The sequence below is a fragment of the Salvelinus namaycush genome, chromosome 25, assembly GCF_016432855.1.
Source record: "Salvelinus namaycush isolate Seneca chromosome 25, SaNama_1.0, whole genome shotgun sequence".
In the NCBI taxonomy this organism is placed as follows: domain Eukaryota; kingdom Metazoa; phylum Chordata; class Actinopteri; order Salmoniformes; family Salmonidae; genus Salvelinus; species Salvelinus namaycush.
In genome coordinates, this window is record NC_052331.1 from 19,973,453 (window position 1) to 19,989,870 (window position 16,418).

General features: G+C 43.8%; 1 protein-coding gene across 1 annotated transcript in view; it reads left to right on the top strand.

Moving 5' to 3' along the window:
* ctnnd2b (catenin (cadherin-associated protein), delta 2b) overlaps positions 1 to 16,418 on the top strand; it is an 82,779-nt gene that overhangs the window by 56,985 nt on the left and 9,376 nt on the right. Inside the window, 6 exon segments of the mRNA XM_038963529.1 lie at positions 1,800 to 2,013; positions 6,981 to 7,164; positions 9,718 to 9,835; positions 12,802 to 12,987; positions 14,351 to 14,539; positions 14,820 to 14,970. Of these exon segments, the coding sequence (XP_038819457.1) occupies positions 1,800 to 2,013; positions 6,981 to 7,164; positions 9,718 to 9,835; positions 12,802 to 12,987; positions 14,351 to 14,539; positions 14,820 to 14,970 (1,042 nt within the window).

Genomic DNA, 16,418 nt, shown 5'->3' on the forward strand with positions numbered 1-16,418 from the left:
CGCCTAGCAGTATCTTGGTTATTTTTGGAGTAGAAGGCTGTGTGAAGGAAATTACTATTTAATGGGCACTCTATTTTAGTAACAGTAGAGCAATGGAGATGGAGGGACATTTGTATAGTAAGTCAATGTCTTCATAAACAGAAGGGAATATACAGCATATACTGGATAATGGCAGCATGTACTGTATGTAGCCTGCAATCTTGTGAGCCAGTGTCTATCACCTTTGCCAACAGAGCACCCAGATAAACAGGCTCTGATTTGTAATGGTTTTTCTCCTCTGTGTTTAATTGGAGTTGAGATGGACAGCAAGAGCAGCAGTGCTGATCCATTCTGTTGGGCCTAGCAGCACATCTGCTGACTGTTGGCACCACTCCTCTGGTGTGCGTGCGTACGCACACGTCTGTACGTATGTTTGTGACACTCTACCTGGTCGTCTTATCTCACTTCCTCTGTCAATATGTCACTCTGTCCTTTGTCTCTCTGTGACAGTGTTTCCTTGGCCTGTCTGTCTGTGTGCAGATTAACCAAAATGTCTGTTATTTTTCATTTTTTAAACAACTGACTGACATTGGTTGAATTATTTGAATTCCATTTAGTTCGTTTTTTTTCTGTGAGCTCAATGCACACATTGCAGTTTTTCAAGAGATAAATCAATCCAGTCTAAACTTCGCTATGTAGTTGGGAGTTAGTTGTAGTTTCCAGCAGGCCAATATTCTACATAGTTTAGCGCAGAAAACATATTCATTAACTACAATGACCATTGATCCATTGCATATCTACTTGTCCGGTCTGTGTTTCTTTTACGCCTGCTACGGAAGACAGAAGAATGCACGATTGTGAGGTAATATAGAGAGCAGCTGTTGCTTCGCAAAGTATCTCTACCTGAAAATACACAATCTCAGTGATTGACAGTTGGTATTAAGCATTCATAAAAGTATGCCTTATTTACTTTGAAGAAAATAGTGATTTTGTCAGACAGCATAGGAAGCAGCTCTATAGTGATGAGATGATGATTTGGAATGAAATAATAAAGTCATCAAATAAACAAATGTATAACATTTTATTAAAGTAAAGTAATGTGAATAAATTATGATTAATAAGTGATAAGCAGTAATAGGCAGTCACTACCATCATGGGACTTTTAATTAATTGTTTTATTCTATGTTGTTACAGCATTCAACCCACATAATGCATAGCGCATTTAATGTAAATAATAAAACATAAATATTTTTTATAATCGAACCGAAACTGAACCGACCTCAAAAAGCACTAATCGCTCAGCACTAATATGCAGCCACATGACTCTAGAGCCCTCAAGCTCAGCTCTGGACCTTGAAGCCACTTCCACTGCGTCTTTTCATTGTTCCCCTCTAATCAGGGACTGATTTAGACCTGGGACACCAGATGAGTGCAATTAATTATTAGGTAGAACAGAAAACCAGCAGGCTCCGGACCTCATAGGGTAGGATTTGAGGACCCCTGCTCTAGAGTAATGAGGGAGGAAGGAACTGTCTGATCTGGCTCTAGTTGATTTATAGAGGAAAGGTACCTGAGTGAAATAAAGAACAGGATTCATAGGGATGCCTCCAGGGATATTGTTGTCAATACTGAAAACTCTAGATGACTTCTGTGGCAGACAGTTTGTCAAATTGAACTGTATAGAACAGTACCTAGCTACACTATTGCATGCATGTTTGTACTGTTCTTTGTCTATCTATTAATTTTGATCTAGTCTTGATCGATTCGTTATGATCCACTAACGTCCTCCTTTTCTCTCCTCTCCCTGTTCCTCTCACCAGATCCGAAGGCAGGGAGGAATCCAGCTGCTGGTGGATCTGCTGGATCACAGGATGACCGACGTGCACCGCAGCGCCTGTGGAGCTTTGAGAAACCTGGTATACGGAAAGGCCAACGATGACAACAAGATCGCCCTGAAGAACTGCGGGGGGATCCCAGCCCTGGTCCGCCTGCTGAGGAAGACCACCGATGTGGAGATCAGGGAGCTGCTTACAGGTAAACAGAGTTTGGTGCTAAGTTTTTACAAAGAGAGACATAACATAGCCTTTCTATATGACATTATAAAGGCTCATACCTGCTTATAGCAAGTTATTAAGCATTTTACCTGGATGCTTATATCTAGAGTTTATACACAAGCTGAATTTAAAAGGACATTGGTACTGGGAGCTGGATAACTAACAACTACTGAAGGTTATAGTGGTGAAGAATCAGAAAGGGACTTTTCACATCAACATCCTTAGTCGTGGTTAAGCAGTGGTTAAAACTAATATCCGCAAATGACTTACTGGATAGAAAATTCTTATATTTTATTAAATACAATATGATGTAATACTTGCATGGTGCTATTATCTATTAAAGGAGCGCTGTTCTAATTGAAACATTGCCTAAATGTACTTAGTCAATAACAAGTGAGAGGTTAAATCCCCTAGTCATGTTTATAGAGGGCATTATTTTAATATTTATTTTTTACTGTAGCGAGGATTCTGAGCCTGGAAATGCTTTGGAAATAAATGGTTTGTGCTGGTGCTGTCTTAAAGGAGATTACCATATAAATGAGAAAGCAGTTCAACGCACGGAACACAGAGTCCCTCCTGTCACAAATTAATCAGGCATCAGAAAACCTTCCCGGCCCAGAGGAATTCTGCCTCTTCACTTCTTCTCTTCTGGCTGTTTAAATCCGAGTCACAGTGACCGCCTGCGCCTCCTCTCCCCTCCCTGTGACTGGGCATGGATTAACGGGACTATTTACCCGTTTCTCTCCATCTCCCAGCCTTCCCTGTGCCACCGACTGCCAGGAGGCATCCTACTTAGGGAAGCGGTAGCGGCGGTTTATGACATCACAGGAAGCCAAACCAGGTTGTTGTTTTCTCTGCTGCTCTAGCAACACCCCCCCCCCCCCCCCCCCCGAGCTAAAGATGATTATTTAGCGGGAATAAAGCTCCTTTAAATGGCGGATTTCTTGTCTCCTGAGATTAGAGATGTGGATTGTGTCCTGGACTCCAAGTGACATCGAACAGGAACCCATGTTGCTGCACTTACACAGCCAGGACGCAATTAGTCTAGTTTAGTGGAGGGGTGGATGAGATGTGGTTGTGCTGGATTATGGTTAATCAAGTTGTCCTTCTGTAGTTCTTGGAGTAAATTAATTGAAAAGTAGAGTAGTTGGATGAGATTGAAATGTAGAAATGTACAGCCATCTACAAACAACAATTCATAGACATATACACTGAGTGTACAAAAAGTTTGGAACACCTGCTCTTTCCATGACATAGACTGACCAGGTGAATCCAGGTGAACGCTATGATCCCTTATTGATGTCACCTATTACATCCACTTCAATCAGTGTAGATGGGGAGGAGACAGGTTAAAGAAGGTTTTTAAGCCTTGAGACAATTGAGAGTGAGATTGTGTATGTGTGCCATTCAGAGGGTGAATGGGCAAGATAAAATATTTAAGTGCCTTTGAACGGGGTATGGTAGTAGGTGCCAGGCGTACCGGTTTGAGTGTGTCAAGAACTGCAACGCTGCTGGGTTTTTCACGCTAAACAGTTTTCCGTGTGTATCAAGAATGGTCCACCACTCAAAGGACATCCAGCCAACTTGACACTGTGGCAAGTATTGGAGTCAACATGGGCCAACATCCCTGTGGAACGCTTTCAACACCTTGTAGTCCATGCTCCGACGAATTGAGGTTGTTCTGAGGGCAAAAGGGGATGCTCTATATTAGGAAGGTGTTCCTAATGTTTTGTACACTCCGTGTATATTTGGTACCCTGGTGGCTCACTATAGAGTGGCTGATTTAATTAGAACGTCATCTGCACTGAATCAGTCCTTTTCCACTTGACTGCGGGCTCACGACACGGCGGCTGCCTCACCTCAACCACAACAGGCTCCTTCCTCAAATTCCATTTCCGTCACCTTGACAACCTGCACAGTGCCCTCACCTTCCACGGCCCCCTGTAGAGTTAATTTAGGTCCAGTTCTGCAGACGGCCCACTTTCTCCCCATGTAATGATGCTCTCGCTCCCCACCTAGCACCCCCCGCACCGCATTGCCTCCCCGATGATGTAAGGCTGAGGCAATTAACCTCTTTCATCTGTCAGGCGAAATAAAAAAATATGTTAAGGGTAGTTATTATGCGCCGAGCCTGCCGCCACTCTAGGCAGCAGCCCTTTCATTTTTGAAAACACAGAAATGCTGTGCGCCGCCCCGAGTGCGGTAAAGTGATGCTCTCTGTAAGATTACTGTCTCCACTAATTATGAGCAACGCAGCTAGTTATTTAGATGCAGAGCAGACCACAAGGAAAACATCCCAACATAACTGATAAGACGAAAGTAGATCTGTGTAATTACATTGTTGTTGTGAGAGGAACGGGTGAAGAGTGACTGTCTGCCTCATCACTGGTAATTGCAATCATAAATGCTACAGTGTCCTGGGAGGGACATGACACGGTGAAGGTCAACAAGAATTATAAAGTGTTGGGCCAGCTGTCAAGGTCATTACAATCAGTGTGTGTGTGTGTGTGTGTGTGTGTGTGTGTGTGTGTGTGTGTGTGTGTGTGTGTGTGTGTGTGTGTGTGTGTGTGTGTGTGTGTGTGAGAGCCCTCTCAACAAATCACAGTGGTATGTGGTATGGAGTGTTGTAGAGTGAAGGACCCTCTCCTCTTCCTCCTCCTCCCTCTTCCTCTCTCCTCTTATAGATAATTGGCCAGCTCTTGTGCTGTGTGTGTGTATCTCGACCTTTGGCTGACAGCGGCTGCTCACCCCTTAACATAATCCATGGCAGAGTCACCATGTTCCGACCACATCCTATTGAAAGCAATTTATGGTGACACATGAGTCGGTTGTCTTTTTATTATACTTAACAAAAATATAAACGCAACAGGTAGTCCCATCTTTCATGAGCTGAAATAAAATGCTCCATACTCACAAAAAGCCTATTTCTCTCAAATTGTGTGCACAAATTAGTTTACATCCCTGTTAGTGAGCATGTTTCCTTTGCCTAGATAATTCATCCACTTGACAGGTGTGGCATATAAAGAAGCTGATCATTACACAGGTGCACTTTGTGCCGGGGACAATAAAAATCCACTCTAAAATGTGCAGTTTTGTCACATAACACAATGTCACAGATGTCTCAAATTTTGAGGGAGCGTGCAATTGGCATGCTGACTGCAGGAATGCTCTCCAGAGCTGTTGCCAGAAAATGTAATGTTCATTTCTCTACCATAAGCCTCCTCCAATGTTGTTTTAGAAAATTTGGCAGGACGTCCAACCGGCCTCACAACGGCAGACCACATGTAACCATTCCAACCCAGGACCTTCATATCCAGCATTTTCACCTACGAGATTGTCTGTGGGTTTGAACAACCCAAGATTTTCTGCACAAACTGTCAGAAATCGTCTCAGGGAAGCTCATCTGGATGCTCGTCGTCCTCACCAGGGTTTTGACTTGACTGCAGTTCGACGTCAAAACCAACTGGTCAAATGCTCACCTTCGATGGCCACTGGCACGCTGGGGAAGTGTGCTCTTCACGGATGAATCCTGGTTTCAACTGTACCGGGCAGATTGCAGACAATGTGTATGGTGTCATGTGGGTGACATCAGCAATATCAACGTTTTGAACCGAATGCCCCATGGTGGCAGTGAGGTTATGGTATGGGCAGGCATAAGCTACGGACAATGAACACAATTGCATTTTATCGATGACAATTTCAATGCATAGAGATATCGTGACGAGATCTTGAGGCCTATGGTTGTGCCATTCATCCGCCGCCTTAACCTCATGTTTCAGCATGATAATACACAGCCTCATGTCATGTCACAAGGATCTGTACACAACTCCTAGAAGCTTAAAATGTTCCAGTTCTTCCATGGCCTGCATTCTCACCAGACATGTCACCCATTGAGCATGTTTGGGATGCTCTGGATTGAAGTGTACGACAGCGTGTTCCAGTTACTGCCATTATCCAGCAACTTCGCACAGCCATTGAAGAGGAGTGGGACAACATTCCACAGGCCACAATCAACAGCCTGATCAACCTTATGCAAAAAGATGTGTCGCGCTGCATGAGGCAAATAGTGGTCACACCAGATACTGACTGATTTTCTGATCCACGCCACTACCTTTTTTTAAGGTATCTGTGACCAACATATGCATATCTGTATTCTCAGTCATGTGAAATCCATAGATTAGGGCCTAATGCATTTATTTCAATTGACTGATTTCCTTATATGAACTATAACTCCGTAACATTTTGAAATTGTTGCATGTTGCGTTTATATTTTTGTTCAGTGTATTATGAGGAATGTTATTTTGGTATCATCATACAGCTGCTGTAATTCAGGTTCAGTTGAAGTCATATGTAAACTGGGATGTGAGATACTCTCTGTGGACACGTAATGCCTCTGTTCAGTGTTCAGTAAAGCACCCGAGATTGAGGAGGAAGACTGAAGTCGTAGTCAGTGTGGTTAAAGAGGAGAGAGGAGAGCCCAGCTGCAGAGAGAGAGCTTCCTCCCTGTCTCTGTGTAGGTTACGCATACAGTCTGTGCCAAAGCCGCTGGCTTGGAATGTAATTGGTAGGTTGGCTGGTTGCACATGAAATTACAGAAAAAATTATCCAAATCTATGAAGCCCTAGGTGACCAGTTTATTGCACAATCACGACGGCCTCTCACTAAATCAAAACTAGGGACTGCAATATGCTCTTTTGTGAACATATGCATGACAAATAATTAAACGTTTATAGAATCTTACCGTTTCTTTTCAGTGTTTCGAAAAATGTTGTCACACATGATCCTTATTTCAATTTCAGAGGAGGTATATTCAAAAAAAAATCGTCACAAAGTCTATACGATTCAGCACAGTTTCCACTCTCATCTGCGCAATATACCTCCTGACCATTCTCCCACGTTAAATCACTATTCGTCAACATCTTATCCTATCTGATGTTCTGTGTTCAGGTGTGCTGTGGAACCTGTCATCGTGTGATGCCCTGAAGATGCCCATTATCCAGGACGCCCTGGCCGTGCTGACCAACGCTGTCATCATCCCCCACTCGGGCTGGGACACCTCGCCCCATCAGGAGGACCGCAAGCTGCACTTGCACTCCTCCCAGGTGCTCCGCAATGCCACTGGCTGCCTCAGGTCAGTACTGTTACTGGACCCTCGGGTCAATCAATCAATCTATCAAATGTATTTGCTAGCTTTTTACATCAGCAGTTGTCACTAAGTCCTTTACAGTTACCCATCATAGACCCCAAAGCAAAGCAGGAGTGAAAGCACAGTGGCAGGGTCAGAGGTTAAAGTTCACAAGTCATGACAGCGTATGTTAACTCTGAGTTTACATGCAATGGGTGGTAAGGTCTCTTCTGGGGACTTGAACTCTTCTTCTCTGGGTAGATTTTACTGAGAGCAGTCGGCTTCTCGTAGGTCAATATCTTCCTGCTTTGTCGATCCCTAGCTTGTTCCTTTGTGTTGGTAATGCAGTATGTAACACATTGCTCTTTCACACATGAATACTTTGGAAGCTTTGTTCTCATTGTGAATATTGACTTGACGAATGAGGGTTATTGATCAAGGAAGTTTTATCACAGACAATGAATGCCACAAGTGTTAGACTGATTATGTGAACCCATGTATCATGTTTCTAATTACCTACATTATGAGGGATGTTGTGTGAAAATGCCATGTCAGCACTCTTTGAGGCTTAAAGATGCCTGCTCTGCATTAAAGCATCCTATAGTTCTGGAATATTGTCAAAGGGCTTTCTGGTTATAGCGCTGGCATCGGAAGACAATTGGCTGTGTGTCAAGTGTTTCAACTCTTGATATCTGGGCCCGCGTCCCCTGCGTACCAGCAGGAGAAGCGTCTGTGAAGGAGAATAATGAGATCTTAGCTAATACATTGCCTGTCTGCTCATTCTGGGGTTATTCATTTTAGCTACAGTGCATTACCCTCTCTGTGCAATATGTCACCGCTTCTCTGTTGTGGTATTACCTGCTAATAGTTGATGGAAAGAAAACAAAGGCTTGGGGTCTATTTTAATATGCACACATTACCATGTCAAAGCAGGAAGTGATTAATGGAAGGGAGGTCGGGCTTTGTGGGGACATGTCCCATTCCCATTGGCACCCAGACAGGTAGTCCTCTGCAGCACAACCAATCAGCAGTGCAGCAGCGTGAAGTGGGAGGAATCCCGCTGTAAGTGAAATGTGCTGAGTCTTAATGTCTGCCTGTGATGAGGGATGGCTGACTTTACAGTAAATCCCTGAGCTGAGCAGGCTAATTCATCTGTTTCATGGGTCATTAAGGAACAGAACAGAACAGAACAGAACAGGGGCTTTGATTGAATGTTTAATGTGCGGGACCAAGATGCCTTGCCACCTGCCGCCTTATCACACATTTGTCCCTCATCATGTGACATTCACTCTGGCAGAACAGAATCACCATGGCTGACAGGGAGCAACGCAGCACACTAGTTGACTTTCATTCTTCACAGGATGCCTCTCTGCCAGGCATCAACTGCTGTGTAATGGGAGAAAGTCTGCCAATATGACCATGGCCCTGACTGATCAGCAAGATAACATACTCACCATCTCTATCTATCACACCCATGCTCACAAAAGAGTCAACAAACCTATGTTCCCTTTTTTGTATAATTTCCTTTCATCTCTGGGGTCAGCTGTTGCGTCTGGTCTACCCTGGGGGGGGTCAGTGGACAGTGACTGCTGTTTGTGTTGGAACGACCTGATAAAGGACCCCGTGTCTCACCTCCTAGACCCCGTCTCTCCCCTCTAAACTCACTGATCATTGGAAGAAAATAAAAAAAACGTAACAGAACAGATACACATAGATTAGATTGATCAATGGCCTGCTTTGTTCATCAGGCCCATTTCAAAGTGCTGGAGGTGCTGACGGGGTCACAAACAGGCCATCAATAATCTCCCTGTCTTTTGGCCCCAAACTCCACCAGCAGGCACTCTTAGATAATGGCCATGGTGTCCATCTAGAGGCCTCCTTTAAGACAAGCCTGTCTGCATCATTACAGACTCTTAGTGACCTGACATTTAAAGGGCAGCGGTGAGGAGCTCTTTAGGACAGAGACTGTGTCCCAAATGGCACCCTATTCCCTTGTCAAAAGCGGGACACTATATAGGTAGTATGGGCTGAAATGGGGCTGATGGGCCAGTCTTGTCATGGAGTCAAACTATACTATCGTTAACACCATTTAGCTATAGCCTACATTCATTCATGTATTCATGTTTATGTATCCTTATTTTACCATGTAGGTTGACTGAGAACATATTCTCTTTTACAGCAGCGACCTTGGGAAGTTACAGGGGGGAGGAGATGGGATAAATGAGCCAATTGGAAGCTGGGGATGATTAGGTGGCCATGATGGTATGAGAGGCAGATTGGGAATTTAACCAGGACACCGGAGTTAATATCTCTACTCTTACGTAGATATCTCTACTCTTAATATCTCTACTCTTATGAAGTGCAATGGGCTCTTTAGTGACCACAGAGAGTCAGGACACCCGTTTTAACTCCCCAACCCGAAAGACCGATTTTGAGCAGTTATGACAACAGTAAGTGAAGATGTATAAATTTAGGCCTGAAATTAAACTGAACTACCTGTAGCTATAGTACAATATTACAGGGATACAGTGCTGAAGAGAAATGTGTCTGTTGTTGCAGGAATGTGAGCTCGGCGGGGGAGGAGGCTCGCAGGAGGATGAGAGAGTGCGAGGGCCTCACTGACGCTCTGCTCTACGTGATCCAGACCGCCTTGGGCAGCAGCGAGATCGATAGCAAGGTTTGACTTTGTGTTTCCTTTCATCTCCCATAAAGAATACAATTTTAACATGACGCTGAGGGAATGACAGACCTGGGCGACCCATCATTACAAAACACTCACACTCACTCACACACACACACCACAACTATCAAAAGTTGCTGAGAGCTTCGGTGACACCTAGATGAAACGAAGACATAACGCCCAGCATAGACCCCAGACAGTTTGGAAGCAGACCAGAAATATAATCTATCCACACACGTGTTAGCTTCCTGGACTGTTTATAAGTGTATAAGCAATCAGACATCCTATCCACCATAACCACCCTCATCACAACTGACTTCTCCAAGGCCTTTGACAAAATCGTACACACCATCACCATTTAATGACTAAACCAATTGGGTGTCAGACCTTCCCTCACACCATGGCTCTGCAGTTTTCTGACCGGCCACAAACAACAGGTACGCTACCAAGACAGCCTCTCAGACTGGCAGGAACTGATGGCAGGTGTTCCTCAAGGAACTCTTCTGGGCCCTCTCATCTTCCTTCTGGTCACAGAAAGTGCAGCCCGTGATTTTGACAATAGGTGGAAATATGTGGACGATCTAAATCTGGTCCACACGTGTACAACAGGAAACATCAGCACAGCACAGCCCCTGAACAACTTCGACACATGGGTACATGCAAGCAGAATATCACTGAACCCTGCCAAGTGCAAAATCCTATCAGTGACCTTCACAAGAAATCCACCTGTCCCATGCCCTCTCTGGAATGAGGGCCAGGATCTCAAAGTGTGTGATAGTGTGAAGACTTTAGGGTTAATGGTACAGAAGGACTTACAATGGAGCAAGTAGGTTGCTACAATGGTAATCAAGAGCAACAGAATAATTTTTCTCTTTCGCCGCCTTAAAAGGTTCCAAGTGTCGTAGGAAGACCTGGTTAGCATTTACACCGGCTACATACGTCCCACCCTGGAGTATGCCGCTCCTGCGTGGCACAGCTCACTGACCCAGGACCATTCTGATGACCTGGAGCGTATTCAGCAGAGAGCATGCCTCACCATCCTCGGAGGATACTCCAGTTATACTGAGGCACTTCAGACCCTGTCCCTACCCCGGCTTCATGAAAGACAGACAGCTCTGACTTCACTGTCAGCCTCCTAAACTCTCATTTCAGAGACTGGCTACCCCCTGACCAAATCACAGTAACCCGCAGCCTAAACAAACTGACTATGCTAAAGTCTAGAACTGAATGGTACATGAGGTCACCAATCCCATATTTCTGCTCATTGATTAATGAGTCACTTTAAGACCACAGGACATTATCGTTGTACTTTTTTTTTTACTCGTATTTTTGTATTTTGTTGCTCTTATCGATTAATATGTTGTATGTTAATGGGTTTCAGTTTGTATTGACTGCTATATGAGTAAAATAAAACTAGAAAAACACGTTGTGGACCTGGATCGGTGTGTCCTGAAGGTTGCCTCCCTGACTCTCTCCACCTCCTCATCCCCTGTAAATGACCTTCTTTATCAGGATTTAGTTGCTTAACACCTCTCCTGTCCTTGCTGGTGCACTGCATAGAGAGATAGGGAGAATCTACTGTGCAGTCTGGCTAGCAAAGATCATCAACAGCTCTGATTACACTGGTCATTTCCCAAAAGCCAATACCAGATGTCCAATTTCCTGCGAATGAATTCCTCAGAGTCTATGGAGTTAATGTTTTGAAATGTATTATTTAGGATAATACAAACAGCGCCTGTTTATATTATGTTGAGATTATATCCTTTATACGTACTAGTCAATGTTCAACTATTGGACGGATTCAATCACAGGTCAGGCATGGAGAAATTGACACACTCAGTCAATGTCAGATTATGTGTGGTTCAAGGTCACCTGTTTATGGCTTGTAAAAGACCTTGTGAATCAGAGAAAAAAAGGGACAAGATACTCCGTACGTACAGTACATGATAACCTCGAGCAGTGCAACGCACACACTACATTATCCCGATGTCAAGCAATAACAATGACAAACTGTTCTTCCCTAATAAAATACCTTCCTGATCTGCCCTCTCTGCTACAGTCATAAAGATACAGTAGGTTATGGTAAGGTAAAGCTCCTCTGATTGTACCACTACGTACACACTCTAAATGAGCTCCCTATTTTGTTTGGTTTCCGAGGGCCTTTGTTATGTCTGGACTACTTTCTGCCAACCAGTTTGAAGGAGATCTGGTCAGCCCTAATCCCACTCAAAATCCTTTACGAGACCAAAGTCACCCCACTACATTATTTTCTGCCTCAATGATCACTACAATGGGATTAGCACTACTGTAATGCTCTGGCCTGGATCCAGCACGGCAATCTAACCAGTACAATGAGTTAGTCATACATTAGGAACAGATGCACTTGACTTTACTATACCAATCGCATTTGCAATTTACAGACTGGTCAATTAATGTACCAATCGTCTTTACTTACTGGTCGCCTTTAAATACTAGTTACAGAGCTATTCTTTAATTCTTGCACTGTTAATTGTATTATTGAAGGGTTGCCATCTGCTTTGTTTAGCTGTAGGCATTCTGTAAGATGTCATTAAGTAAAAGTGTCAACATACATACATTAAGCAATGGAGCCATGGCCTATTGCATTGCTTGTGCTGTCTATTCGAAAGCAAACAGCAACAGACAGATATTTGACTTATGCATTTGCCCCAGTTTATAGCATCCTTATAGCATCCTGTCCACTTACATTGGAGGAAATTAACAGTCATCACCTTTAACTGTATTTATCACTACATGGCCGACATGCATACATCTCATGGCACGCCTCAAATTAAAATACTGCTCATCTCTTGATCTCTCTCTCTCTTTCTTTCTCTCTCTCTCCCTCTCTCTCTCTCTTTTTGTCTCTCTCTTCCTCTCCCCCTCTCTCCTTTCCCCCACTCCCTCCCTCTATCTTTCGTCATCTCCCTCTTTTGTCCTTGCAGACCATTGAAAACTGTGTGTGCATTTTGAGGAACCTCTCGTATCGACTAGCTGCAGAGACATCTCAGGGACAGCAGATAGGCACAGACGAGCTTGACGGATTGCTTTGTGGCGATGCCAACGGCAAGGATGCCGAGAGCTCTGGTTGCTGGGGGAAGAAGAAGAAGAAAAAGAAGGCCCATGATCAGGTGGGTTCCTCTCCACTGCAGCTGTTAGCAATTAGCCAGCATGTTACAGCAGTGGTGCTGGAAGCCCGGCTAGGGAGGGGGGTCTACATCTCATGGATAATTACACATTTACTGGGTTTAGTTCTGAAGAGGGTCTTCTGGTTTCTTCTGGCTTCTGCTGCCAAGCCTGGGAAAATAAACTGGCAAAGTCAAGGTTGGATTATTATCTAACTGAGTTGGATTATGCTATTCAGTGGGATTGAAATGTCGGTACAAATAATCTAATCTGGCATACATTAGATGCTCATGCAGTTGGTAAGGTGTGGATTATTTAGTATGTGAGATATGCCACATGGATGTTATGTTGCTGGATGCTCATTCTTAATAATGTTTATCTTGTAAGTAAATAATTCAGAAAGCAGTGCGTGACTCGCTTGTCACTCAAGTCTCAACCATATTAAGTGTTTTCAATATTTTCATTGTTCTTTGATAATTAAAGACAACTGCCCCTGAAAACCAACTTCTCATTTAGAAAACAGCCTATGTGGCATCGATATGAGTCAGAAACATTTATTCTACAGTGGAAATTACTACAAAGTGTAAATAGGATAATTTTGGTCATAAAGTCAGTCTCGTCCAAAACAGAGTTTTGTTAGACTTGTGGTCGTGACTGCATCACAACGTAAATTAAGGTTTGGTTTGTTTTAATCCTGCCCACATGCCGACAGCTGGCAGCACACAAGTGATCATACATTTCGGAGTGCAGCTGCACACGACCCGATCATAATGCCTGTGTTAAATGTGGGTTGACTTTGGTTATCCCTTTGGGTCCAGTTGGGGACCATCGGTAAATTACACAAAGTACATGGAACAATATGTTGACATTTCAATGACTTGAAAACCTCAAACCAAACTATAAATTGTATAAATTAATATACAAATATTAAAAGCATTTAATGGGAACTAAAAGGTGTGCAACATGAAAATATTGTCTCATTTACATTGTGTAATTTATTGACAGTCCCTAACAAACCCCGGAGAAAGGCTATCCAAAGTCAAACCAATTTTGCTGCAGTCGCACACCAGCCGGCTGAAGCTAATTGGCTAAATAATTTGGCTAACTCTTTACACCTGCGAACACACACGAGACACTCACATCAAACCACACCCCGAAACCATCTCACGTTTGAAATCAGTTATGATTCCATGACTAGCATTTCTTAATCAACCAAATCTTAAACAAGGCCAAATCAGGTAGTGCAGTCCCCCTTAAAGCAATTTTTAGTGGCACTGTAACTAAGTGGTGTTGTCAAACTGTTTGATGTCACATCTTATGCCTGTAGTATTGATAAGTAGTAATATTCCACCATTCTGTGTCACCTAGTGGGATGGTGTGGGGCCCTTCCCGGACTCAGCTGACCCTCCCAAAGGCATTCAGATGCTGTGGCACCCCACCATCGTCAAGCCCTACCTCACACTCTTGTCTGAGTGCTCCAACCCAGACACCCTGGAGGGGGCAGCCGGGGCTCTGCAGAACTTGGCTGCAGGCAGCTGGAAGGTACAGCACAGTACAGTAAGCTATGGTCTCCATCCTCAGAGCTGCTCCAGCGGCAGCCATTTTCTTTTCACACTGTCATTGTCAAACTGTCAAAATGAACTTGCCTTAGACATTGGTTGCTCTTAGCTCACTGCAACATTAAGAAAGCGTGAGGTACTACTGGAGAAATGCTATATTGGGCAGTGTTCGGGGGGTATACTATTCCGGTTGTTGTCCCATATATAGAGCATAATGATGTGTGTTTTTATATGATGAAGTGTGACTCTGTCTTCTCTTTCTCCTCTCCTTTCTCCAGTGGTCTGTGTATATCCGTGCGGCAGTGAGGAAAGAGAAGGGTCTGCCCATCCTAGTGGAGCTGCTGAGGATCGACAACGACAGGGTGGTGTGTGCCGTGGCCACAGCTTTAAGAAACATGGCCTTAGACGTCAGAAACAAAGAACTCATCGGTAAGTGTAGTTGTCAGTGAATCAATATTGTACATTCATACATTCTACATGTATGTTTGTGTGTGTGTGCATTCGTGCGAGTATGTAAGCATGCTCATGCATATGCATTTATATACAGTGCATTCGGGAAATATTCAGACCCTGTGACTTTTTCCACATTTTCTTACATTACAGCCTTGTTCTAAAATGTATTAAATACATGTTTTCTTTATCAAACTACACACAATACCCCATAATGACAAAGCGAAAACAGGTTTTTAAAAATGTTTGCAAATGTGTGTATATATATATATATATATATATATATATATATATATATATATATATATATTTTTTTTTTAAATACTTTATTTACTTAAGTATTCAGACCCTTTGCTATGAGACTCAAAATTGAGCTCAGGTACATCCTGTTTCCATTGATCCGTTGACAGTGCAGTTGTCAGAGCAAAAACCAAGCCATGAGGTTGAAGGAATTGTCCGTAGAGCTCAGAGACAGGATTGTGTCAAGGCACAGATCTGGGGAACGGTACCAAAAAATGTCTGCAGTATTGAAGGTCCCCAAGAACACAGTGGCCTCCATCAATCTTAAATGGAAGAAGTTTGGAACCACCAAGACTCTTCCTAGAGCTGGCTGCCCGGCCAAACTGCGCAATCGGGGGAGAAGGGCCTTGATCAGGGAGGTGACCAAGAACCCGATGGTCAGTCTGACATGGCTCCAGAGTTCCTCTGTGGAGATGGGAGAATCTTCCAGAAGAACAGCCATCTCTGCAGCACTCCACCAATCAGGCCTTTATGGTAGAGTGGCCTGGCGGAGGCCAATCCTCAGTAAAAAGCACATGACAGCCCGCTTGGAGTTTTGAGAGAAACAAGATTCTTTGGTCTGATGAAACCAAGAACTCTTTAGCCTGAATGCCAAGCGTCACGTCTGGAGGAAACCTGGCACCAAACCTACGGTGAAGCATGGTGGTGGCAGGGACAGGGATACTAGTCAGGATCGAGGGAATGATGAACAGAGCAAAGTACAGAGATCCTTGATGAAAACCTGCTCCAGAGTGCACAGGAACTCAAACTGGGGCGAAGGTTCACCTTCCAGCAGGACAACGACCCTAAGCACACAGCCAAGACAATGCAGGAGTGGCTTCGGGACAATTCTCTGAATGTCCTTGAGTGGCGCAGCCAGAGCCCGGACTTGAAACCGATCGAACACCTCTGGAGAGACCTGAAAATAGCTGTGCAGCGACGCCCCATCCAACCTGACAGAGCTTGATAGGATCTGCAGAGAAGAATGGGATAAATTCCCCAAATACGGGTGTGCCAAGCTTGTAGCGTCAAACCCAAGAAGACTCGATGCTGTAATCACTGCCAAAGGTGCTTCAACAAAGTACTGAGGAAAGGGTCTGAATAGTTATGTAAATGTGATATTTTAATGTTTTTATTTATTATAAATT